The 27,932-nt window shown below is 35.3% G+C and overlaps 1 protein-coding gene across 1 annotated transcript; it reads right to left on the bottom strand.

Annotated features, from left to right (window-relative positions):
* Positions 1-310: 310 nt before the first annotated feature.
* Positions 311-25,120, bottom strand: LOC136804366 (DNA replication licensing factor mcm4-A-like). The gene is made up of 21 exons (XM_067061078.1): positions 24,918-25,120; positions 19,935-20,235; positions 19,552-19,636; positions 19,032-19,217; positions 16,475-16,654; positions 15,779-15,833; positions 15,432-15,503; positions 14,946-15,069; positions 13,897-14,028; positions 13,538-13,684; positions 13,276-13,364; positions 12,777-12,879; positions 12,526-12,586; positions 12,167-12,282; positions 11,211-11,304; positions 10,564-10,718; positions 10,100-10,217; positions 9,400-9,499; positions 8,255-8,396; positions 1,638-1,848; positions 311-775 (listed from the first exon to the last, which is right to left on the bottom strand). The coding sequence occupies exons 1-21, from the start codon at positions 24,976-24,978 to the stop codon at positions 674-676; spliced, it is 2,634 nt and encodes an 877-aa protein (XP_066917179.1). The 5' UTR covers positions 24,979-25,120; the 3' UTR covers positions 311-673.
* Between the last annotated feature and the right edge of the window lie 2,812 nt (positions 25,121-27,932).

Genomic DNA, 27,932 nt, shown 5'->3' with positions numbered 1-27,932 from the left:
GTGAAAATCAAATTCACGATGACCTTGTGAAAAGAAAACTTCAATGTGAAATAAGAAAACCCAATGTTCACAATATCCCAAACTTTATTTCACAAACTAAATTTTGAAAATCCGATTTTTAAGGGCCGGAAACGACGTTTCACAAACTTGTGATCTGCTAATTTTTTCCTGTGAAATTTATGCATCTCGAGAAGAGTGTATTCAAAGAAATAAAATTATGACGGAATATTGTCGGATTTTTCATACCAATTTTGAAATACAGGCGGCAACGAAGCTCGCTTCAAAGAGACAATAAAAGATAGACGTCAAGTTATAACATAGGTCAGTATTTGAATTCTTCTTTTCTTTTTCTTTTATATATTTACAAAATATTATTGTTGAGATAATAGTACCATCACTACGTAGAAAGTATTTGAAAAAAAAAAGAAAATTTAAATAATATATAGTAAAAAAGTTCTCGATGTCATGATCAGAATAAATGTTTTTTCGTCAAAATATCATTTCAAAGTTTTGCTTTAACCTTTGATATCTGCCAACAACAAATTCATCGACATTTCCCAGTTTTACAATGTATAAAATGTGTAGGCTGAAAAGACCGGAGTGAGAGTCGCCGAGAACACATCAGGATGAATAGTTTGTCGTTTGTTATGACTGAATTAACTGTCTGTTTTCCTCAAGCCATCATTTTGATGGTCTTTTTATCTTCACCCATCATAATTTGATCATCGTCTTGTAAAATTTTCAACGCGTCATCGAATAACGTTCGACTGATTTTCTAAAAATGAGAGATTAAAGGTTTTATTTTTACATAAGTGTTACCGTTTCATATCAGACACATACTTCATGTCGGGACAGTGTCTTCCTATTGTTATATTATACTTATATAAGCAAAAAAATATTTTTATTTCCCTCTTTCTGGCCAATCTTGCTTCACATCCGTGTCAATCCAACGTGAAAGAGCTTGTGAATTAAAATTGATGAGTAAGCAAATGATATCACTCTTATTTAAAAACAAAATCTTTAAGAAAAAATCACATTTAGTTCTTTAGAGATGGTAACTCTCTTCGAATTTCACATTGATCCACATTTAATAATCTCTGATTCTGGAGAGGTTATGCAACATCAAAAAAAGTTAGAATATGGCTTTTTTGAAAAGGAAGTCCAACGTACAAATATTATTCCAAACACTTGGAGGTCTAGCATTACTCGGATAAAAACATCTCTCCGAAGCCCAAAAAATATTAAATTTTCAAAAAAAGTCGTCATTTTTGAATTGTCGGAGCGTTCCATAAGGTTTTTTGTGCATATAAAGACAAAGATAACAACGAATAGTTAGACATTCACTGGAATAATATGGGTATATTAAATCTTAATATTATATATTATAATATCGGATAATTAAAGGTTTTATTTTTACATAAGTGTTCCCGTTTCATATCAGACACATATTGCACATAATATATTATGTTGATATAAGCGAAAAAAATGATTTTCTTTTCCTCTTTCTGACCAATCTTGCTACACATACGTGTCAATCCAATGTGAAAATGCTTGTGAATTAAAATTGATGAGTAAGCAAACGATATCTCTCTTATTTAAAACAAAACCTTTAAATAGTAGAATAAATAAAAACTTACTGCTTCAGCTTGTTCTCTAAATTCTTCGAAAAGTTTGTAATAGTTCAAAGTGGCAATCTTTCCTTTCCCTTTCATTAATTCGAGAAGGGCCTTGGCGGCGTCAGAACGTCGTTTGCGGTCGGTGATACTGAGTCCTGTGGTCAGGATGTTGATATCGATCATGCCAGTCTTGGGGTCCATTGCAGACTGTTTCAAAGCCTCCCGCTGAAGTCTAAAATGTATACAAAACATGAAATTATTTATATTATCTATCACTGTATATCGATATCACTCGCATGTTCAATTTAATCATGAACATATAATCGACTGGACATCTATCTTTTATTGTCTCTTTGAAGCGAGCTTCGTTGCCGCCTGTATTTCAAAATTGGTATGAAAAATCCGACCGATTGCGCAATCACAAATTCACGGAAATACAACATGAAAGCGAGGCTGGGTAGGGTACATTTTCAAAACATCATGGCGGCGAGCAGTAGCAGATTGACTGAGAAAGAATTTATCTTCACAGAACTTGTAAATAATGTAAATAAAGAAATTCCTATTGAAATTATATACAATGAAGAAGATGTTGATATGTTTATAAGTGATTGTCCACGTTCTGTTCCTGTAAATACTGTAAATACTTCAAAAAACCAGCCCATAACAACACCACTCTCAACAACAACAACACAAACACAATCTGATGTTCAAAAGACTGAGGTAAAATGGGGAAAATCTTTTGCTTCACTACCTGCATTTGGGATGAAGGAGATCGAAACTCATAGAAAGAACAGTGGTAAAACACCTGGAAGTGCCATCATAAAAACAAGAGATAGAGGACACAAGTTTCAAGCAGAAAGATATATCTCATCGAACAATATATATTCTATGGAGAAGGATGGACACATACTTTTTAAAGCCATCAGCAAAGCCAGTATGAAAGACAATAAATGGAGCTTAACAGTTAGTATAAATAAAATTACAAGCCAGGTAGTATCTGCCAATTGTACTTGTGTGGCAGGGAACTCTGGCTATTGTAATCATGTGATGGGGCTGCTTATGGAGATTGCTTTATACTCACTCAAAGGACTCACAGAAATCCCTGAAGAAGTAGCCTGCACCAGTAGGTCACAACAATGGGGTGTACCAGGGAAATCTAGACAAGCCCAAGCACCAAAACTCCCTGTCAAGGATACGACCATCCAACAGTTGCCAAGCAAGAAAGGGGTATCTTCCACGTTGTACGACCCCAGAAAGGAGCAGCATGCAATAAATACCTATAATGCTATAGAAACCTTCAAACAAAGACTGTCAAATGTTGACAAGAGGATTGGTTTTGTTTGTGCTATTCCACCACAGGATGATTGGGTAGAATTGCGTGATACGCCACATGGGAGTTTCATTGTAGGTTCACCATTGGCTTGTCACTTGTATCCTATAGGATTTGATGTTGCTGTTGAAACTAATTTACTTGAATTTTATGAATGCTCTGTCATGCACCCAACCTTGGTTGAAAATGTTCCTTTACCTTTTAAGGTGATTTCAAAGGAAAGCCCATGCATTCCTGCATTTACAATAAATGAAAGAGAGAGGAAATATTTGTATAGCATAATGAAAACCAAGTTAGAAGCCAGGAAACTTGAACGCGAAACAACAAGTCAGGCTTCTTGTGAATTGTGGCACTTAACAAGAAAACATAAAATTACATCCAGCAAGGCTCACAAAGTTCTTATTCGTCAGAGAAATTTTGAAAATTTGATCACTGAATTTACCTCACAGAAGAAGAATCATGAATTGCCAAAAAGCATGAAAGATAATTTTGAACATGGTAAACGGTATGAGCCGATTGCGAGAAAGCTTTATGAAAATGTAATGAATTACCATCTTAAACATGTATGTAGTGTGCGAGAAACCGGTTGTGTGGTGCAACCAAATTTACCCTGGCTATTGGCCAGTCCTGATGGCCTTGTATTAAGATTGTGAGGAAATTGGGTTGATTGAAATAAAATGCCCTAAGACAAAGGCCAACCATACTGTTGACCAGTTGCTAGCTGATGAAAAATTTTATGTTGGGAAGTTGAAAGATGGGACATTATACTTAAAAAAGGCCCACAGTTATGGATACTACACTCAAATTCAAATGGCAATGGGAATGTGTGGTCTTTCATTTTGTGACTTTATTGTCTATACTTTCAAAACAATTATAATCATTAGAACAGCTTTTGATAAAGAATATTTTACAAATCTTGTTTCAAAAATAAACAAATTTTATGAGAAATATTTGTTAAAGCATATTTTGAACAACAAATAAGTGTTTATATTATTAAAATATGAACTTTCAGGAAAACTGGGTGCTAATATTCGATTGACTTAGCAATTTAAGGAAAATGTCAATTGCAATGTCAATGACAGTTGCAGTTTATTCAAAATTCATTTAGTCTCTTTGAAATCTAAAAGCTGAATTCAAAATATTTTGCATCTATCGCTTAAAATGTTAAAAAGATGATATTTTTACAGCACTGTTGAATTATCCAATACCCGGGGGGGGGGTACTAGGGCAAAATGGGTTACGGGGATGCTCCGCTGGACAGGGTACCTTTTTTAACCTCCACGAGTCCCAGGTAGGGTCGCAAAAACACCAAAATAGAAAAATCAGTCCCTCGTAGGGTGCCTATTTCTGGAAAATTTGGGGAAAAAGTAAAAAATTTTGGAATTTCAGTCCCATTCAGGGTCACTTTTTTCGCAAATTTCGAGTCCCACGTAGGGTCCATTTTTCGAACCTCAGCGGAGCACCCCCGTCGATCGACAAGGGTAGTACCCCCCCGGGATCCAATATTTCTATATATTCTGAGGTAACAAAAGATTTATGAAAAGCACTCAGTTTTGGTTTTAAATATCAAAAGTTTTTAGTATTTTACGATAAATTTGAACAAAATTCTTAGTGTTTTTACTCCTCAGTATCTTTTTGAATGAGAGGAGGCATACTATTAGTGAGTAAGCAGCAAACTGTCCATATTTGATTAATAGAGCCATGTAAAGTCAATGGTATCTCATTTCTCAAAATTCGAAATTTTTTGATTCTTTGGATAGCCCTCTCAACGTGGATTCTTACTGAAGCAATAGTTTGGCTTTCTTTCACCTCAGCAGCTGTTAGCTGGTCCCTTCCTTCTAAAAAGCATGGTATGTTTAATGATACTCCCAAAGGTGATAGGTCGTCTGCAACTGTAAAGCCTCTATCAGCCATGACACTATCCTTACCAGAGTCCCATTGATTTTGTAAAAATCCTGAACGACGTACAATCTGTTGATCAGAAATTGACCCATCAAACAATTCACTTACAAATGTTATTGCCCCTGATGGGTCAATTCCGACCAGACCTTTGTAAGTGACATGAGATTTGTAGGATGAATATAAGGCACTCTGAATAGCTAATGATGAAGGCCTTTGACAGAATAATTCTGTACAATCGATTATACACCTTGTAGTTGGATAAACTCTTTTGAAACTCTCTGGCATAGTCTTATTCACTTGTTCTCTAGTTGGCCAAATGGGTAAAGACCCAAGTGTAAAGTAACAAAAATTTGACCAAGTTATGATGTATCTCGAAACAGTTGTTTTTGATAACTTGAATAACCATCCTAAATGGGACAATGTGAAGCCATTCCTGAGCCAGGACAAATATAAAAAAAACTGTTCTTCGTTATCTAATAAGGGTGCTCTTCCACGTTTAAGATAAGAAATATCTTCTTGAGAATGTTTTTCATTTGACATTCGCCTAGATGTGTCATAGAACTTGATATTTGATGACTTCTCTCCTGGATTTAGCAATTCTAACAGTGCTTTGAAAGATTCAACAGATATACCAGTAGCTTTTATAAATAATTTTTCATCTTTACTTATATTTTTATAGGAATACTTTTGATCTTGTAATAGTTCTCATTTTCATTATGCAACAATTGCTGATTTTCCCTCAATGCTACATTTTCTAATTTTAGCTCTTCGACTTTAAGTTTAAGGATTTCCACCTCAGTGAGTTCAGGTTCAGGGTCAGGGGTAATAGAGTTTTCATATGAAAAATCATCTTCCCAGTTCATTGAAAGGTCCTCCTCCTCTTGGGTTTCAGCAGAATTATCATCATCAGTTTCGATTATGCTTTCAGACGAGTAATCAATTGGGGGTGGTCTTTTTCGTGGTGATTTACGTTTTGGTTTTTCTTTCAGTTTCACATGCTCAAAAATCGTTGGTATGGCACCACTCTTGACTGTTTTTCGACCAATTCCAAGGGAAACCTTTATGTCTTGACTATCAAAATGAAATTCGCAAATACGAACGTTTTTGTGATTGATATCAAAGTTATCTTTGCCTCCTTTTCGTCTGAATTTTGAAATAGTTGCTACCCAGTCTTGTCTGATTTTGAAAAGTGATATATTCGTTTTATTTCCTTTAGAATCTGCAGTTGCACTTTTACATCCTGGAATGCAACAGTATTTCCCATGTCCATCAGATAGATTTTTAGCTGGACGAGTCTTTTTTGATTGGAAGTATTTTTCTTCATTAGCAGTGTTTTCTTCACTCATCTTATAAACGAAGTCAACGTTGAAGAAGTGATACACACTACACAGTATCTCATTGCTTCACACAATCATTTTCCTTGTGTAAGGTGTGTGTGTGCCTTTCTCACTATAAATCAGTCTCAAAAATATTTCTTTTTCTTTTTGATAAAAGGTGAGAAACACTCGAAACAAAAGGAAAGAGCAAATAAACAGGTCTCTTCTTTTTATTCATGTTTATAAAGATAAATAAAGTGCTTTTCTTTGGGGAGTTTCTAAACATCGACCAGAAATGGCGACCACGACCAGCGACCACGACCGGCGACCAGATAAATTTGGGTTATCGAGTTTTTCCTCTTTCTCCACCTTAGAGTCTTTCTCCTATGATCATTTATTTATCGAATTGAAGAGTAAAAACTCACCCCTGTCTCTTCTACAGTAATTATAAAGCCACGTGCAAAACGTGTAGAACAGCCATTTTAACGCTCTTGGAGCTTGAATGGGTTGTCAATTTCTATCCTTTTGTATTTTCAGCATCAAATTAATTAGTGGCAAATGTTTTGCTGAAATTCATTTAGGAAGCTTTATATTTGATCATCAGATCATTATTTTGTCAAAATAAGTCATTTTGACAATGTAAGGACAATAGAATAATTGATGAGATTGATATCTCTAAAACTGCCCTTCCCAGCTTTTGCCTACTGACAATTTCTATCTATTCATACTAAAGACATCTCATTCAGCATAATTAAAATATTTGGTGTAATAAAGTTTACAGGCATCACACTTAATTGCCCTGTCGATATTTTTGTCAAAAAGTGTCACTTTGTCTAGAAAATGACTGGTAGTGTCAAAGGTCACTTTTAGTATTCTAAGCTAGAGTAATTCTCAGCCACGTGCTCAATGGTTCATTTGAAAGCCACATCAGGACTCGATTTGGATGTTCTCTACGGTGGAGAGAGCAGATAAACTCGATAACCCAAATTTATCTGGTCGCCGGTCGTGGTCGCTGGTCGTGGTCGCCATTTCTGGTCGATGTTTAGAAACTCCCTTTTCTTTGGATGGGAGTAATTTTTGTAGCAAAATGCAGTGATTTACGTGGTTTGTTTACAAAATTCACCCTACCCAGCCTCGCTTTCATGTTAAATTCCCGTGAATTTGTGATTGCGCAATCGATATCGGGAAAGGCGTATTATTTAGGTAAAAAGGATTCATAGAGCTGGAACATTACTCCTAATACACAAAGAAATTATTTTCAAATTTTTTCACAAGTTTGCAATATATTTCATCAACATTTTTCAACTCTGAAATGCAGAATTTCAACTGCGTGTATACTTTTGAATTCCTTTTGTCACTCAAATAATTTTTTTAATGACTTGAAAAAAATAGCTTGCCAAAGTTGAGAACCTGTGTCATAAGAATATCAAAATTAGAATGTGACACTCTCTAAAATTATTGGACACTTTTAAGTCAAAATTTAGAAATATTAGTCGGACTTTTCACAAGCTGACGATGATTTTGCCTCTATTATCTTTGTTATGATATAGATAAAATACTTGAGAAGTGTAGAACAACAGAGACTTTTGTCGAAGTTTTGACGTTGTTAGCAAGGTACTCCCAAGTGGTATATCATCAAAATCTATTGTTTCATTTTATGCTTTTAACGAGGCGGCAACGAAGCTAGCAGCCTTTTCTACAAAAAGACAAAGGAGATGGATGTCCAGTCGTTTATATGTTCATGATTTAATGTAGGCTTTGACTTTTAAAAATAAATCTATCAATAGAACTTTTCATAAATTACGTCACGAACATCACTTGCCTCGTATTCAAGCAATTACCATGGTGATTATGTCCCTTGAGACACTAAATCCTTTTTTTTATGAATAGAAAGTAGTTTTAATAAAATCCGCTGGGAGTTAATCACCATGGCAATAATTTCAAAACAAGGCAAGTGATGTTCGTGACGTAATTTATGAAAAGGTCTATTGAACCGACGGATAATTTGAGCCTTTCTTTCATTATCATTTTCAATAAGTTTTACAAATACTGATTAACCAAAAAAAAAACAAGTCGAATCAATGCCCTACCGCTTGGCTTCTTCCACATCTACGATGTCTACCACATTTGAAAACCTCATTCGTGCGTGTGCTTCAGCCAATCGAATCAAAGCTTCCAGTTGTCTTGGATACGCTGACACCGCACCTCTGTTACTGCCGGCTTTCCTCATTTCTGAAAGATTCAAAGAATTTGACCATGCAGAATTTTTTATAATAGAAGAAAAACAACATCGACACAACATTATAGTACTATGTTGACAGCAGTAATTTATAAATTATGCTCAATCATTCGAGTTGAGCTGGCAAATTGGGCTCTTCCAGAAAAACTTTATACAAGGTAGGTGGAGGATATATTGGGATGAGCTGGAGTTTTTACAAGATACTTCACTAATTGGTCATTTAAAGTGATAGAGATGACGCGTTCTTTAGAAAAAGTAATAAGATTCTTTTATTACATCTTAACGACCAACCAAATCAAATAAGAGCTTGTAAAAACTCCAGCTTGTCCCGATATATTGGATATTTTATCCCGGGGGTAGTGAAAAATATGCAAAGCTTGCTTTGTTTTAGGGGCAAACTTGCTCTGATTAGGGGTGCTTTTGAATATCCTCCACCCGCCATACGCAATTTTTTTTTCTTCCCTAATACTGTATTAAAGTCTGTCTCGAAATAATTTGCAGCTGGAGAAAAAAATGGCTGTAACTTTTGATAGAATTCGAATCAAGTTGCGATTAAGTGCTTGTTAAAAAGATATTCGTGAGTGGAATATTATCAAGTAAAAAAATTGAGAAAAAAAAGGAAAGTGAAAATGAAAAATGATGAAGAAAAAAATCAACTTCTTGTAGAAATGTGGTATAATTACCATTTTCACAGGAGTGATCCTTCAATCTTAGATCATCATCACTGTTAAAAAAATTTTCAAAAATATTCATTCAATCAAAAGATATCAAACAAAGCTTATTGCTGGTTGAAAAGGCTGTTTTTTTGTCGTTTTTTACCAGTTTTTACTATTTTTAGTCAGTTTTAGTCTATTTTTACTCCAGCTGCAAATTATTTCGAGACAGACTTTACTCCTAAACGACACTCTTCTATTCGATACGCTTATTCGATGGAAATCCAAATGCTCTTGAAAATCGAATTAGAGAGTGTCAACTGTATGTTTAGCTGAGACTTACCAACGTAAGAGCTGATGAGAGTTTGAGATGCTTCATCATTGAGTTTTGGTGAAACATTGTTTTTGGCGTACGCAAGGTAATCTCGAAGTGTGGACATATCCTAAGATGAGTAATAGAAGTCCATGTAATGAGTTTCATGACCAGATAACTTAAAATACTAAAGCATTCTCTTATTCACGTCAAATGGAAATTTTTGTTAGCCTTTCCTTTGTAAGCGATAGTGAAACAAATTTTAAATTCATGTTCATGTTTCCGTAGAAAAGATTACGTCACAGATATCATAAATAGCTGTAAAATCATTTAATTTGACTTTAATCGTGATACTCATTTTTGGTATTCTCAAATATCGTGAAAGGGGCTCTTCCAGAAAAAATTGAATATGGGGGGTGGAGGATATAACATATTTTGGAGATTTACCCACACTGTGAATTTCGACCCCCCGGACAACGAATCTCAGCCCCGGACATTCAAAATCACCCCTAATCAGAACAAGTTTGTCCCTAAAACAAGGCAAATTTTGCAGATTTTTCACTATCCCCCGGACAAAATATCCAATATCCTCCAACCCCCCCCCCCCCCGATGTACAAAAAATTCCTGAAAGAGCCTCTTTATTCAAACAGTAAACAATCATTACCACATTAGAAGAAGAGCAGACAATCCATGATATTTTATCACTTTCCTAACCCAAAAAATACGTACCACATCTTCCTCGTCCGCCTCTTGTTCAGACATATGGTACAGCGAGACAAGATGTGTTGCTAGGCGACGATCAAAATGCTCGTCTTGTGGATCGAGGATCAAGAAAATCAAATCGAATCTACAGAAAAATAGGCAATAAAAATCTGGAAACACCAGGAAAAACGGTTAAAATTTCCCTTAAGGGATCTTTAAGTCTTCATCAATTTCAGAAAGTCAGTTCTTGACAAAACGTTAGATCTGCAAGATACTTTGGCTTTAGGTGCAAATGAAAACCTGCAATTTAAATTTAAATTTGCATTTAACCCTTTATTTATAATTAGTTTGAAACATAAATTATTAAACTCAGCACAGCCCTTAATAACCGATCGTTATTGTATTTCACCTTCCAACAATTTTTTAGGAAAGAAATAACGGGAGAAGGTAGGATAGTAGAGATATCATTTATCTTGGCCACAATAGTTTACCTTGACAAGAGGGTGTGAGGAAGTTGAATGTTTTCCACAGTTGTAAGGTTAGGATCCCATTGGGATTTCTGTGGGTTGGCGGCCGCCAAGATAGACGTGCGGGCGTTCAGTTGACAAATGATGCCTGCTTTAGCGATAGAAAGAGTTTGTTGTTCCTAAAAGAGTGAAACAACAGCAATCAGCATGTAATGTAAAAAACCTAGTCTCAAGTTTTATTTTGGTGTGAGTGGCATTAAGTTAAGATATAACCACTGACCTTTATTATAGACCCTACACTCACCTTAACTTTGATCGGAGATTTTTTTGAAAATGGTAACCGCAAAGAAGCCATTGCAGTTTTGCAGAAACTAACATAAAACGGCACTTCATCATCACAAGTATTCAAAGAAAAGTAAAAAAACTACCTCCATGGTGTGTTAATATAAAGCTCAGTTGTTAAAACCTCATATGCAAGGTATAACTATAATATAATTTCTTTTCCGCTGTCCTTCCTCATAAAGATCTTTCAGGTGAACAAATCAAATATATGGAAAGCAAAAAAACCTCGATGTACATTTGTAGATAATTAAATTTATAACAATGTAGCGTTTACTTAAAAAACAATTTATCTAAGTTGTAAGTGTAAATATTATAATTTCATCACTTACCATAACTTCATGAAGAACTGAGCGCGTTCCTTCGCTCATCTTATCGAACTCGTCGATGCAACAAATACCATTGTCACTCAATACCAAAGCACCCCTGAAGAGAATCAACAGAGAGAATTAAGCAAAAGATTAACAATGTACTTTACGAAAGTAGATACTTTAAGGCATTCAAACTTTCGCGAGCAGAAACTTTAGGTGTTCAAATATTCGCGAGCAGAAACTTCGCGATTTTCGCGAATTTCGGCCTATTTCGCGAAAGTAAATGTCTTTGAAAAATCTTAACAAGGCAATTCGCGAAAGTTTATACTCGCGAAAATTTTTCAAAAAAGTTGGAAATCTATAAAATCTCGAAATCGTAATAAACATAATAATTTTGGCATATTGTTATCTTTAGTCGAAGAGCAACCGTCTTTAGCAAATTTAAGGAATATATTTCACTTTTAAGGCAATTTTTATTCGAAAGTTCTCATTTTTATCCAACGATTCGCGAAAGTTTATGCTTGCGAAAAACATTTTTTCCTCAAATTCGCGAAAGTAAATGTTACAAATTTCGCGATTTTTCGACCTTGTACGCCTAAAGTATTATAAAGATAAACTAATCAAGTTTAGTGTCCTTGATGATGAAGTTAATCCTAGCTAGATTTTTACATTATCAACTTGAAAAATATCGCTACTATTTAGTACCGAAAATAGAGAAATAAATTGAAATTAATCATCAAAAACAGGCTCTTTGAATATGGACAAAGCTTAGGATTAGATGGTCATCTGAGCAAAACACCCTTTTACTGGCAAGACAGAAATTACGTATTGGTATCTCAACTGGGCTTATTTCCGGGAAAGGCGTAAAGTCTAAAACTGGCTGCAACACTGTTGATGACTATATGCGATGTTGCATTCAGATGTAAATTTCAGAGCTGTGGTTGCCGCTTTCAGTCAAGGATGATGTTAAGACTTACGTTTGCAGTACCAGTTGGTTGGTTTCCGGATCTCTGGTGACATAAGCAGTAAGACCAACAGCTGATGATCCTTTACCAGATGTGTATTGACCACGAGGTACCAAGTTGTGCACGTACTAAGGTGATGGGGAGATAAAGGGTTTTTGAATTTGCGAGGTTGAATTTGCTTTAATAAGACGTTAGGGGGACCTCAATCATCGTAACCGTGATAAAGGAGAAAATTATGCTAAACAATTCACCATGAATTTTTCGATATAAACCCCGTAAACAACGGCTTCAAAATAGACTGGAGGCTATCAAAGGGCCTTAAGTGCGACCCCTGGCTGTACAAGAATCAGATTGACACGTGAATAACTTACTTGAAGCAATTGCGATTTACTGGTACCAGGATCTCCACAAAGAAGGATGTTGATGTCAGATCTGAAATTTAATTGGAAAATACCTTATTTGTGAATCATTATTCAAGTATAAAAATCTACTTAGTAAAATGATGTAGCGCTCTGGATTCCTAGACATTTGAAATATTTTTTAAGCAATTCTTTTGTCTAGGATAGTCACGCTCTCTGTAGAGCTGACAAAGCAAAACAATGGAACTTAAAGAAAAACTGACCTGAATTTTCCACGGCCAGCAGCAGTGAAATCTTTGAAAGTTCCTCCGAACAGTTGAAGCAAAATTCCTTTCTTGATGTCAATATTCTCGTAAATACTTGGTGCTGAAATGTAGAGAAGTTATTGCATGAGATTAAACCATCAGCTAAGGACTAGCCAAAAAAACAGATCCCATAAACCTATTATCATTATTTGACAACGGTGGAGATATAGATTCAAATCTTTTCCCTTACTTGCACTGTCTCTCGAGTGATAATTTTTAAGATCACTAAATCAAACTCGGTATCTCTGTAGTAAGAGTTTCAGATGAGGGGTTCCTTGACTTTTCTTGGTTGGATGCTTATTCTAATATATTTACTGCAATTCTAGAGTAACTTAAACCTTCATAAAGGTTTTGAAATGACATGAAAATACAATGAAGATGTATATAAAGTAATAAAATAAAAAGTCGGACAAAGTCGGACTCTAAAGTGATCACGAGACCTTATTGTCAAACTTACCTAGAGCTCGAGCTAATCTTTCATAGATATCAGGCATGGCGGACAATTCTTTCAAATAGTCAACACGTTCAGGGGTGAAAGCGACTTGACTGAAATAAGAAATAAAGATACATTAATTGGTTAATCTCAGCTAAAAAGCCAGTAACTTTTTTTAGCTTTTACTAAAGCGACAGAACACGATTTTATATACAAATCAAAGAAGTACAAAAATACCTTCCGAATGAAATGTCATGAAGGGTTTGTATATGGTAAAAAGAATCACCTGTCAGCATCACGTTCATGCAGCTTCTTCTTATCAGTTTTTCTGAAGTGAATGACATCTATATACGTCTTGTATACAGATTTCACATTTCTCATCCTTGGGTTCACGCGAAGCGGTGTCGCGCGATAAATACCAGTCACTGTTACTCTAAATAAGAGAGTTAAATTTTATTGTATTAAAAGATTTTGATTCTATATTATAACTTAGTTTTGAAAGCGGATTAATAAACCTGTAAAGATGGGTGCCCACCGGCAGAAATAAGCTCGTTCCAAATTTTGTGGCGAAAAAAAGTAAATCTTTGTCATGAGTGTTGTAACACGCAAATATAAAACTCTTACATCGGCACTGAAAAAGCTTACCTGTCTCCAGGTTGAACACTATCCACAAGATCACCATAACCGTACATGATGACAGTGTGAGGCGTTTGACCGGCTGGCATGTCATCAGGTGATTCCTGCATCTTGATCATTTGTTTGTCCGTGAATTGAGATCTGTTTTGTGGATGGAACAATTAAACTATAAATCCATTTCCCTAATAACGGTACGTATTCTTCAAAGTACTTGAGTAGAATTTTGGTTGAATTGGAGGGGGAGCACATTATCTTTCAGACCATGTTCAGACGTTGCAGTTCCGTTCCATTCCGAAACGAAATGGTTCCGAAACAAGTGTGAACGTCAAAATTCGAAACGTCAAAAAAGAAAACGTTAAGTACAAAGCAAAACAGATCGAAACGGTTTCGCTTCACTTTTTTCATCGGAACGGAACTGCTTCTTTTTCTTGCTCCGAAACGTTCCGAAACCAATATGACCACACTCGATCCGTAACGAAAATCCTACTGGAGTGAAACGGAACAGTAACGTGTAAACATGGTCTCAAAATCAAAATCAATTGTGACGTTAAAGTGTTATTACTTACTTGAGACAGAAATGTGGAAATGTGGATAAAGATTGTTCTCAAATCGTACTGAGAAATTAATATATTCAATAAATTCTCTCAAGTTATAGTAAACGATATCAAGTTTGTGCAGGCCTGTTGAAAGGTAAACTTTTAAAAGGCTATTCTCAACTTGGTTAGCCTGTACTCTCGGGTAACTTATAGCCGGGGAGGGGGGCTCACTAATTAATATTTCGAAAATTTTCCATCCAGGACATTCTTATTCTAACCCCCCTCGCTTATTGATTTTTGGGAAATTTTTTTTGAAAGTTCCCTCTTTTGCCTTAATTCTGCTGTATTAGCCTCCTTTTCAAAAATTTTCCACCCATGACATTTTTATTTCAACCCCCCCTCGCTTATTAAGTTTTAAGATTTCTTCAAAAAAACCCGCTTATTCCAAACCCTCTGGCTACTAGGTACCCGAGAGAAGTTACTTACGGGGGAATATTTAAAATATTTTTTTAAGACTAGCACCTGTTGTGAACCAACATCATACTTTGTTGAGTGTTACAGTTGGCACATGAAGTAGGTTCGTTGATGGTACCACGGTCAATTTCAACGGTTCGCGTTGCACGACAAACGTGACATTGGAAGAATGCTGAAGGAAAAATGTTTTCGAAAATACAGTTTTGCAGTAGGAATTGGCTTTTTAGCGAACAAGGGAGCGAATAGAATAATAGCTTCATTTACGATTTCTTGTTGACGGCCAATATTATTGAATATTGGAGCGATTCGAATAGAAGAATGTCGAATTAAAGAGTGTCAACTGTAATTTGAAGTCTAGACATATCATTGAATATTAATATATTGGACGGAGGATCGAGACAAAAATAGCATTAGAAATTTCCAATATGTTTTGGCCAGGGCCGTTTTCAAGGTATTATTGAATATGTTAGGGTTTAAAAGAGTTAAGACGGAAGGATAGGAAAAACAATGGCTACAAATAATATTCTATTGTACATTCTCTCATTTCAGGGATGATGTTTGAAGTTCGGATGATCATTCCACTGATGGTTATCATTTGGTCAATATCTACCAAATAAAAAAAAAAGAAGAAAATACTTTAATTAATTTAATTAAAAACAGTTCAGAATCAAGATTTTATAATAGCCAAGGTACAAGGGTGAGATTTTTCAAAAGTTCCAGCAGGCTAGTCGAGTCTATAACTTTCGATATTTTCAATACACGAAGAGCGATATTTTAAATGCTGATACTCTAAGATACTTCATCTTAAGGATCTAACCCCAATTTTAAAATGATAAAACCCCAATTAAGACTTCAAGTATTGAACAAAAGGAGATTTTTACCTTCAGGGTTAAGTGATCGCATATTCATAGTTTTGTCAACATTGAAAGTTCGAACCTGAAGAAAAGAAAGTTTAAAATTACTTTTGATAAACGCAGAAACTTCAAGCAAAAAAGGGACTATATCTTGTAGACATTTGAGTGAAACAAATTAAATAGATATAAATAATATCCTAGTCAAGTATCTAATTATCTACACGAGTATTGAGAGTATTGTAGTCGACTAAAGAATCATACACAATCTAAAACAAACCATGGATAAAAATAATTGACAGAGAAAACCTTTAAGGCGGCCATATTGAAGATCCTTATTATAATGCCATAGCATTAATGTCAGAATCGGAAGAAAATTATGGTCCGAGTCACTAATGACTTTCTAAGCATTCAGTGTACAAAGATTTTAGTGAGTTAATCGTAGTATTAGTAGTCAAAGTGATTTAAATCTTATGGTTGAAAAATAAATCATCAAAGAAACTTTCCATGGGAAATAATAGCTTGCCTTATTACATGAATATAAGTATGGAAGTATTTAACAGCTTTGAAATTAACACGCAAAGAATTCACGAATTTTATTGCTTTTTCAAGGACACCACGGCTGATAAGGTATAATCGTGAAATATTATAAATGATTAACTAAATTTAATAAATTTTGTAAATATTTATGACATAAATCAGACTTGAAAAGTTTCTCAATCTTACTTGGATTTGGTGTTCTAGTTCAATGTTTTCATGATTTTCATTGAAGACTTCATTGACAGCCATGTCAAAGGTTGGGATCACTTCTTGTGGATAGCAGACAAGTTGGCGGTATAATTCAGCATGATATGCTTTCAAATGTAAACAATCTACATTGAAAAATGGTTTTTCTGTGATGGAGATCTAAAGTTAAAAAAGGAAAATATTTGTTAGGATATATTCGTTTTACCGACTAGCTACTTATTACATTTCTATCAATTCTATCTACACATTTCTCTATTGATTTCTAAACTCATAAATTATAGTTTGAAATCACGTAAGAATTTTGGTTTAGAATTGTAAAAAGGAACATACATATACCAATATCCAGTATTCAAAATTTGTGGACTAATTTCAAGGACATTATTTTGGGTATAACATGAAACTCGGTGTAAATAATAATACATGTTTTTTTATAATCATAACACTTATAAGCATATGAAGGCTCAGATTTGCAGAATTGCAGATTTCCTAAGCATAACATTAAACAGTTATTGGACAGAGTCGAATCCAATATGCAAAAATATTGGGCGTGCGAGAAAAAATATTGGACGAGGCTTTGCCGAGTCCAATATCTTTTCTCGCAGTCCAATATTTTTCATATTGGATGAGACTGCGTCCAAATAAATGGTTTATTATCCGCTCAACGCTAAAATATAATTATTATCCGCTCAACGCTAAAATATAACTCATTTCAAATTATAATTCCAACTTGTAAGGTCATAAATCGGGATTCTTGGTAGTTTTTTTCGAAAGGATGAGTTTCTATTTTGTGACGTAATGTAAAAAAGAAGATGCTCACATAGTGGGCACCCCCCCTCTTTAAAAAGGCTTGGACAAAAAGAGGGGGTTAACTTTTTAAGGGAGGGGGGCTTGGAAGATTTGGCAATTTAACATATTATCAATAGGATCATTTACATATTTGACTTTTCATATTGACTAGCTAACATTATTGGTATCTTAAAATATCTGCCATCAGATTCATATTATTGTATTCTTCATTTTAATAACCTTGGAATATACCGGGTGCGCCACAAAAAAGTTCCTCTCTTTAAAACTAATTTTCTCGAAATCTAAAAACTTTTTAAAAACAGTTCTTATTTCATTGGAAAGAAGAAAGATAAACTTAAATTTTGATGGGTCATTTATTAAATTCGCTTCATTAGATCAAAAGTTATGCTCAATTAAATAAAAAAGTTATTTTCGGAAAGTGCTCAAATACGTTAAAAATCGACCTATCAAATTAAACAGAAGCAATTACATGATACATCATTATGTTCGTTTAAGTCATTAAAAATGATAATTAGCTGTCTAAATGACCTTTTGTTATATAAAGGAAGGTTGAATTTCATTAAAAGGCAGAACATTTGTCGAAAAAGGCAAAAAATCTGGTAAAATTTATGAAAATACATCAAATATGGGTTTCGAGATAAATCCAGCCTTTCATAGACTTTATCCAATAAAAAACCAAAAATCGGAGGAAAATTTCGGTAAAAGTAAATTAAAGTGATTTTGATGAAGATTTTAAACCCTTTCGGCCTTTCAGTTTCGAAATTTATGTGTTTAATTACTAAAAAATGCTTTTAATCATGTAAAGGTTATTGCGATTGATGATTTTAATATAAAAATTTGATTGGTTGATTTTCAACGTTTTCGAGCACTTTCTGAAAGTGACTTTTTTATTCAATTGAGGATAACTTTTGATCTAATGAACCGAATTTAATAAATGACCCATCCGAATTTAAGTTTATCTTTCTTCTTTCCAATCAAATAGGAATGGTTCTCCCAAAATTTTTAGATTTCTAGAAAATTAGTTTTGAAGAGAGAAACTTATTTGTTGCGCACCCGGTAGTTAGAGATTGTAAGAGTTTGTGCGTAAAAGGTCGAAAAAAAGAGGGGGAAAAAAAGAGGGGGGTTGAACTTAAACCTGGGAAAAAAAGGGGGGTTGAATAAAAAGAGGGGGGTTGAGAAATTTTCATTTTTAAAGAGGGGGTGCCATTTTTAAGGGGGGGGGGGGGCTTGATACCCCTCTGCCCACTATGGCTCAAATGTCAACAAAATCATTGAATGACGTCAATTTTCGATGGTGAAAGCTATATATTCAAAAATATTGGACAGTAAAGAAGCCAATCAAATGTCGTTATTTACGCATGTCGGATAATAAAAGCATATACGCCAGCCTGAAATATTTTTCATGTGGTCAATTTTTTTCTGTTCAGAATGATTTGGAAGTGGTCAAGTAAAAAAAAGACATTCCATGACTAGCCACATTCCACTGCTCCAAAGATCTAAACACTTTTTGAATCAAATGTTAACAAAATTTCTGAGACTTTAGGTTGGGTGAATCAAAAGCATAATAATTTATAAGCATATAATAAGCATATTGCCTGGAAGCCTCTCGAGCCTGACAAAGGGGCAGACACTTGCTTATAAAAAAAAAGTAAAAAAAAAGTAATATCTAGATTAGGAAGCGTTAGGCAGATAAAGATTATAAAAGCAGTGAAACAAGGTCGACTATTACCTCATCTAATTTCTGCATGTAAAGGGCTTGGGCAGGATCATATTCTTCAACTGTGTCATCTTTGAAGTTCAAAATGAACTGTCTGAAACGTTCCTTGGTTTCTGAAACCACAACGTCTGTACCCCAAATGACAAGTTTTGGTTCTGCAGGAGCTTCACTTGATACAACGGGGTCATTATTGTCAGTCTAAAGGGAACAACAGTATTTTTTAACTGTTTTTTTAAATTTACCCTCAATGTTACAGCCACAAGAGAAGCCAAAGGGAAAGCTTATTTATATATCCAAAGATAAATATATAAATTACATAAATTGCATCTAAATTAAAAGTAAGTGAGGCTCATTTCTATCTTGTTACAGATATTGATTCATGGCATTACTTGCTTAAATTAGAATGATAGTTTCACGGTGTTGCATGAAACTGTGATGAAAAGAGCACTCAACAACAACAAAACTAGTGACAAACGTTTTTAAACAATTAGAACATTTAGAATGACCAGACGAAAACTCATGACGGACTTACAGGTTCACTGCCACCTCCTACATTGACTTGTTTCAATTTTCTGGTACTTTGAATATCACTTCTCAGCCTGACGGGTGTGCCTCGTCTAAAAACAAAGAAAAAGATTGGAATGTGGGACTATAAGTAAGAAAGCAATATATAATACAGGACAGTATTTTAATAATATATCTTCATTTTGACAACATATTTTGTCCACTATAATTCTAACATGTTTGAATAAGGCTGCTTCATTAGTGTTTTGGAATAAGTCAGTATAAAAGTAAGATACACCGAAAGTGTCCCCAAAAGCAAAAAAGCTTTTGCGGAATAAATAAAATTTGTTGTCTTTCTTGCAAATCAACTTTATGGAATGGCTACTTTTATGTCAATGAAAGTCTACTTACGGTGTTCCCACTGCCATGGATCCAAGCCTTGAGGAAGCTGGTGTTCCATAATTCAAGGGAGAGCTTAAATCAATTTCACTTGTATTTAATAAACCAGTGCGACTTAGTAAGGACCTGTCATGATCCCCAGATCTGTCATGTTCATTTTGTGATACATTTGGAGAGGTAGGAGCCAAGGGAAGTGGTGATGATGGCTTATCTTCGGTTTTTCGTTGTTTTGTTGGAGCTTCAACAGGATCAGAGGGTTGATCTTCTGATAAATTACTGGATAGTCGACTGGATCTTCGAGATCTTTCAGATCCTAAATAAATAAAATTAACAAAATTAGGGTTTAAAACGCATGGAACTTTCATATCCAGGGATAAATCAATAATGCTCACTCTCTGGAAGTCATTGGTACTTCCGCACTTGGACTACTGCTCCCAGTTATGGTCCCCTTCAAAGCGATCACTGGTGCAAGACTTGGAGCACCTGCAAAAGTCATTTTTAGAAGGAATCAAACTTCAATTGAACCTCAATTATTGGGAAAAACCCAAACATCTTAACATATACAGTCTCTAGAGAAGGTGTGAAAGATATCAAATTATATACAAATAGAGTATACTTGAACAACAAATGGTACCAAATTTCAACTATGGCGAAAGGGAAGGTGGTATTTATTCATACACGAACCAGTACCGGGAAAGAAAATGCCACCTTAAGGTTTTCTTTGATTGAAAAGTCCAACAATGCTGAGTCGGCAATATTTTAAAAACGCTCACGCATGTGTACTAACCTGGCATAAGTATGCACATGCATATGTAAAAACGACAAGATAAGAAAAAGTTTTTGAAATTTTAAGATATATTTTTAATAAAATGCTGGTCACGTCTCTCAACATAATAAACCCTGGGTTCTGTTATTCTGGACAACTGAAGAACCTAAGAAGAGGACACCCAAATACTACACTGAAGGATGTCATCCAATCTGACACTGGCCAAACGAATTAAAAACAGTCATGGTAGACATGCATATCTGGAAACAAATTTTGTCATGTCACCGAATTGAAGAATTGGATGCACCTATGATGTATGTTACCTGGTTGCCAGATCAGCTGGGCTTGATCAGTGGGCTTTGAAAGCCCACAACTTACTACCATTTGCAATTGAAGTTTTACCAGTCGATTTTATTGATTTTATTCAATTTTTTTGTGTCAAACGACAATTTTTTACAAAAATCAAGCTGAAAATTGAGTGTATACCAATATTACTGATTGTTGGAATAGGAAATAAAAAAGAAGGCTAATTGTAAGCTGTTAGGGGGTTTTAAAATAACATGAGAGCTTATTTATATCAATAACAAAGCACACATATTTCATCTAGTTGATGTATAATAGCCCTGACTCTTCATATAAAATTTACAAGAAACCCATTTTTGGACTTTGTACCCAATACTGCATGCAAGCAATTATAAGCTAAAGTCCCTCTAAAGCAGGACAAAAAATTGGTTTTTTGAAGTTTGCAAAGAATCGCCACATAGAAGATCTTCAAATTCAGTATATGCATAGAGCAGTAAAAAATACAACTTTTGTATGTCTCCTTTTCTTTGGTTTGCAAAAGTTCCAGAAATGAAACTTATGGCTAAATCTTCATGATGCACCGGCCTTGTAAGTACACCGCGCAGGCGAGAGGCAAAATATTGTGCGTGTAAGCGCACAGGCGAGTGCAGCGTTTTGTTCTGCTCATCCCTAACATGCACCCAGACGGCTGTGCACCCTCCCGGTGGTGCACCCGTATGTGGGGTCTTGCTGGAGGAATGGCGATCATAACAGTTAGCCTAACTCGTGAGGTCTGTTCACCCGTATATACTATATATGTCACTCTATAAATAACCTTGAATTTCGGAAAATCAGCAGTCGTCGTGGCCCAGTGGTATAGACTATGTGTTTTGTAATCGGAAACATGTAGGTTCGAACCGGGGTGAAGTATTGAAAAAATTGAAAAAATTTTCTAAGTCTCTTTGCTTGTCGGTGCATCATGAAGATTTAGCCATAAGTGAAATGAAGATATAAAGGGATAATGATAATTGAATACTATCCACTGATGATTGCATATTCTTTGCTTGTGAAGATGATCAACATTAAAGTTTTTCACTCGAGTGGGAGCTTGGGGGCGTTCTGCAAGGGTAATCCTTATTCGGCTGACGGTAAATTATTCTCCTAGGAATAGAACCGCCAAACGATCAAATCAAAACATTGATCTGAACCCGCTGAATGTGTGATGTCACAATTACTGCTTTCAGTTTGCGTGTTTTGAAAGTTTGATGTGTGTACTCCGTCTTGGTGGAATTTTTTAATGGCATGAAAACAGAATATGCAATGTCTTTAAGAGCAAATTTCTAAAAGGCTTTTGTTGTTCTGTATATATTTCTTTTTGGATTAAGAAATTTCATCTTTTATTGTTGTAATGATTATAATATTTCTTTATAAGATGCTTTGTTGTCTTTTTAATCTTTGTTTAAACTTGCATATGTTTTGCATATTTTCCAACTAAATCCAACCACGGCTTTTTTGTTCCTCTATTTTTGCATACAATTCAAGATGGCGGATGGAAAGGCGAAAAGGTCTATTCAAGAACGACCCATGGCATGGTTAGGGCCTGTTCGGACCATGCTCGGGCCACAAAAAAGTATTATTGAATCGGCCCGAACATTTTGTTTGGACCATGTTAGGGCCATGTATTTACCTTTCCTGGTTTATCATCATCCATTGTTAAATATTTTCATTAGACAAATTTAAAGTTCCAAATACCAGTTTGATTCACAAAGTTGTGTAACAGTACAAAAAACGATCCAGAAAAATTCTGCTTCGAATAGGAGAAGACCACGATAAAAGGGAACGGGTTAAAGAATAAAAAGAAGACCATATTATATGTAAGATTCAAATCATTCTTTTTAATAATTTTCCTAACTTAATTGGAAAATAGATGATTAACTTTTATATTTGAACAATGTATATTTGAATAAAGATGAAGACTTTTAAATTTGTTTGCTAAAATAAGGAATTTAAAATATAAATATTGAGTCCTGAAATTACACGCGCGATCGTAGCAAGTTTTCAAAAATCTGGCCCGAAAATGGTCTGAAACTGCGCGGGCCACGCGCAGGTTATTTTTAAAAAGTATTAATCAAGAGGCCTCGATCATCGGAACGACTCGATGACGGATCGATATGTGATCGATGGATTACTTAACGATCCGGATGGAGATCGATAGAGGATCAATACTCAAGATTTTTTTAAGCTTATGATTAGTTATCGATTAATTATCGATCTATCATCGATCTTTTATTGATCTTATCGACCCTATCGACTCATACTCGATTTACGATTGATAAAAAATCGATTAACGATCGCTGACGAATTGGTATACTCGATTGAAATACTACCTCGATAATGGATCAACGAAGGATCGATACTCAAGACTTTTTACGACCCACGGCATGGCCCGAACATGTTTGGGCCCGTTCGGACCATGCTCGGGCCACAAAAAAGTATTATTGAATCTGCCCGAACATTTTGTTCTGACCATGTTCGGGCCATGTATTTACAATTGATACGGATTTGCTTTACCTTTCCTGGTTTGTCATCATCCATTGTTAAATATTTCCATTAGACAAGTTCCAAATACCAGTTTGATTCACAAAGTTGTATAACAGTACAAAAAACGATCCAGAAAAATTCTGCTTCGAATAGGAGAAGACCACGAGAAAAGGGAACGGGATAAAGAATAAAAAGAAGACCATATTATGTAAGATTCAAATTGCATTCTTTTTAATAATTTTCCTAACTTAATTGGAAAATAGATGATTAACTTTTATATTTGAACAATATATATTTGAATAAAGATGAAGATTTTTAAATTTGTTTGCTAAAATAAGGAATTTAAAATACAAATATTGGTCCTGAAATTACACGGGCGATCGTAGCAAGTTTTCGAAAATCTGGCCCGAACATGGTCTGAAACTGCGCGGGACCGCGCGGGCCATGCGCGGGCCATTTAAAAAAAGTATTAATCAAGAGGCCCGAACATGTTCGGGCCATGCCGTGGGTCGTGACTTTTTAATGGTTGAATCTTCCATCGATCTCCTATCCGGAACGTTAAGGGGAGACGTCCATATTCAAAGTCGCCACGCGTAACGGGAAAAGACCGTTAGTGGGTAGGTATATCGGAATGTTGAGAGTTAGCTGTGGCATTGATGACCAAAATGAAACTCCACTAAAAATTCCAAGTAAAAAATCAAAAATCGCTTATCGTAGCGCTCACTTCTTCGCTTTTTCCTTTAGCATGCTATCCAAAATCCTTTCCCTGAGCAATTTAGGGGTAGTTTCAGAGTATAACATTCTTGCTTTGGGAGTTTTAAAAACAAAGGCCGTTCAAAAATTGTGATGGAATTCGGCCGTTGTAAACCTCTGAAAATGGCGACTTTTGTAGCGGGCCGTTTGTTTTGATTTTAGCGGGAATGAAAGCTTCGGTAAAATTTTGGTCAAATCATGAAGACCGTTAAAGTGGTGGGTAGGTATGTTTTGAAAGTAACGGTCTTTTCCCGTTACGCGTGGCGACTTTGAATATGGACGTCGCCCCTGCCTAAAGTAATCCATCGATCACATATCGATCCGTCATCGAGCCGTTCCGATGATCGATCCTATCGAACGCGGACGTCTGGTACGGTGCACTATTCCTAATTACAATCACACAAATTTGTTGCCATTCTCAATCCGAACACGGTCCCTTAAGGGCCTTGCGATTTTGAGATAGCATATTTGTTAGATCCCTCCATCCCTCCTCGCTCACTCATCATTAAGAGCTTTTGGTCAGTCCAAAGTGCTGACAGAGCGGTTATTGAAAGCATCTGCAACAGCTGCAACTCAACCAAATACAAACCAAGCAAGGTCGTGTATTTTTTGTAGTGGGTTGGCAAGATTAAAAAAACTAGAGCAAATTGTACCTGGACTTGTTGTGCTCCTGTTTCTTTTCTTTGAAGGTTTAGGTGTTCCTTGAGAAGGCATTACTGCTACAAATTGTAAAAACAAATTTTATTTCCAAAAATTCCAAGGTGCTTTGCAGGTTGATTTGGCTGTTTGTAGTTTTTGTGTCCGTCCGACTGTTTTTCTCTTCTAGCTTTTTGATTGTACCAGAAACCGAAAGCGCGGGAAAATTTAGTGTCGATAAGCCAGTTTTTTTAGCGCTCTTTTAGCTATCAATCTGTTTGGGTAGTAAAGAAAAATTACGACATGTGAAAAGTTGTTTGTAGTTTTTTCGTTAAAACGCCCGATGTAAATGGCGTGAAAAAATAATGGTGGGCGTAGGGCGTAGGGACAAGAAATTAACACGGTGTGGGTGTATCGCTACGGAAAACAAAAGAGTTCTGAGAAATTGAGAAATACAATGGTACGGCGAGATGCATAATTTTGATCAAAAATAACAAATGTGTCGTTAGGTTTTTTTTTCAATGTGTGTGTGTAAAAGTTGTAGTATATAGTAGAGTTTTTTTTCGTTCTTTGTGTTATTTTTTTTCTAAGTAAGAGAGTAAGAAAGAGTTCTAGACTACATAATGTTTTTAACTTTGTACCTTCAAGATTCATGAATTTAGCACAAATAAAAGTTTTAAGACCTTTTTAGAGGATATTAGTGCCGAAGAAAACACTCAAATTTTCAAAGGTATATATACCTTGTAAACATATTGGAAAAAATCAAAATATATTAGCATAGTTGCATTCTTTTTCACAGTCTAACATACCTTGTAAACATATAATATAATTTGATTTCTTTTCTTTTACTTTAGAATAATTAACGGCAAAGAAAACGGATTATGGATGTCATTTCAAAAGATTTGCTGAAACAGTTTGTGTATATGGATTCCAAAGTCAATCTTTACGCTCCTGATGGTTCTTTTGAAATACCTCTTAGTATGACTGCTGCCAAGTTGTATTCACCAGTCATCAAAACAGCTTTGGAAAGCCCGTTGAGCGTTTCAAACGGCGACCAGAAAGATGATTCTTACGAGAGTAGGATCACTCGGTCTATTGCAGGTTCACAAGGCAAAAAGGAAAGCAAGCAAGTCACCTCGCAATTATCGGGAGGAAATTTGCGTCGTATCAAAGTTGATGAATTTGATGGCAAAACAGTTCAAATTTTTATTCGCTGTCTTCAAGGGCAGATTGATGATACAGAAGTCAAAAGCTTTGATTGGAAATGTGTTATGGAAATCTTGAAGATGTTTCATTTCTATGAAGTTGATCACATGTATGATATTTTCTTGAAGCAAGCGATACAGCTCATGAGCAACGAGTTGATAGTGGAGGCAGTACACTTCATGGAAATTTATGGGTTCCAAGAAAGTTGGTGTACTAGGATGGTTGATCTTCTGTATAATAATCCAGCCACATTCAATACTCAAGAATGGAAAGATTCCATCTTGAAATGCCCTCACACTCAATCTCGTTTACAAGCTTTTTATATCAAACGAAAACTAGGATATGGTTAACAAAACTTGTTTTAGGTTCAGATATTATGTAGCGGTGTAATTTTATTCTGATTTATATAAAAAACATCTATTGTTCTTGTGTTAACTGAAAATGATTCTTGTGTTTTATTCAAATCCAACTAACCTCGATGCCCAGCCTCTTTCTCAGAGTTTGGCTATACCAGGGGGTACCCAAAAGCCTAGAACTGGATCCTGGGTTAGGTTTACCAAGATGAAGAAGCAACATGTCTCTTCACTGAAAGCGAGGTTATTATTTGATTTGCGGCCGATCCTTTTCAACCTTGTCTGTACACAGACTGATAGTATCTAGGGCTAATTTCAAATTTCATTGCCCCCGTAGAACCGATAGCAAAGCAATAAACGTGAGATACACGTGCACTCTGGTACAGAGTAGTTTCAACCCAAACCACGAGGCTCAAATATTTTACTAGCTTTTTTCATTAAAATCCGTGTTTTTGCGTAAAATATTTCGTCGTGTCATTCAACATATAAAAATATAGCCGAAGGCTAGGGACAAATTCGATTATTCCCAGGCAAGGAAATGTGACGCTGCATTTCGAAGGAACGAAATTGATCTACACAAGGTCACTAAAAAAAGGGAGAAATAAGTGTCTAATCAAACAAAAAAGGGGAGAAATTTGCAACTTGCAAAAATATGCAGGCACCAATAGACTCTGGCTTTTTAACAATCTTTTTTTAGCCCATAACATTGCAAATAGCCAGCTTGGTCATAGATAACGCGTAGATAGATACTTCCTTCGAGGTGGGATAACAATCTAAAAAGGATGGCTCGAAGACAGATATTTACGTATAAGCAGTTCTATATAACGTGTTATTATCCGACGCGCGTAAATAGCGACATTTGATTGGCTTCTTTGCTGTCCAATATTTTCGAATATATAGCTTCCATGGGGGCTACATATTTCAAAAATTGACGTCAGACAACGAGTTCAATGACAATTGAGCATCTTCTTTTTGACGTTACGTCACAAAATAAAAATAAGACTTTTGAATAAAAAACTACCAAGAAACCAGGTTTACGAGCTTATAAACTGGAATTATGTTTGAAAACGAGAAATATTTTAGCGATGAACAGATAATAAACCATTTATTTGGACGCAGTCTCATCCAATATGAAAAATATTGGGCTACGAGAATAGATATTGAACTCGGCGAAGCCTCGTCCAATATCTTTTCTCGCACGCCCAATATTTTTTGCATATTGGATTCGACTTTGTCCAATAACTGCTTAATATTTAATTTTAGTTGGCAAAGTTTGGAAAAAATCATATGACGTCATTTTGTCTCAAGAATCTATTCCATTGCAAATTTCTAAACGTTTTTCGAAGTGAAGGAATGTGTACTACAAAAATCGCAACACAGCCGAATAATTCTCAGGTAAGTTATGGCATGTCTCAAAAACCTGAAAATTACCATAATTTTTGAAGGCCATTAGCCGGCAGAAAATGAGGAAAC

The sequence above is a fragment of the Clytia hemisphaerica genome, unplaced genomic scaffold, assembly GCF_902728285.1.
Source record: "Clytia hemisphaerica strain Z4C2 unplaced genomic scaffold, Clytia hemisphaerica genome assembly, whole genome shotgun sequence".
Classification (NCBI taxonomy): domain Eukaryota; kingdom Metazoa; phylum Cnidaria; class Hydrozoa; order Leptothecata; family Clytiidae; genus Clytia; species Clytia hemisphaerica.
Note: the sequence above shows the minus strand (reverse complement) of the source record. Positions and strands in the feature narration are given on the sequence as shown.

Excerpts from the sequence above, each read along its gene's own strand:
- LOC136804366 (XM_067061078.1), bottom strand. The coding sequence starts at position 24,978 with ATGCCTTCTCAAGGAACACCTAAACCTTCAAAGAAAAGAAACAGGAGC. Across the intron at positions 14,029-14,945 it reads ATGATGTTGGTTCACAACAG|ATCTCAATTCACGGACAAAC; the intron begins GTGCTAGTCTTA and ends TCCACAAAACAG. Across the intron at positions 12,587-12,776 it reads GCTGGCCGTGGAAAATTCAG|ATCTGACATCAACATCCTTC; the intron begins GTCAGTTTTTCT and ends ATTAAATTTCAG.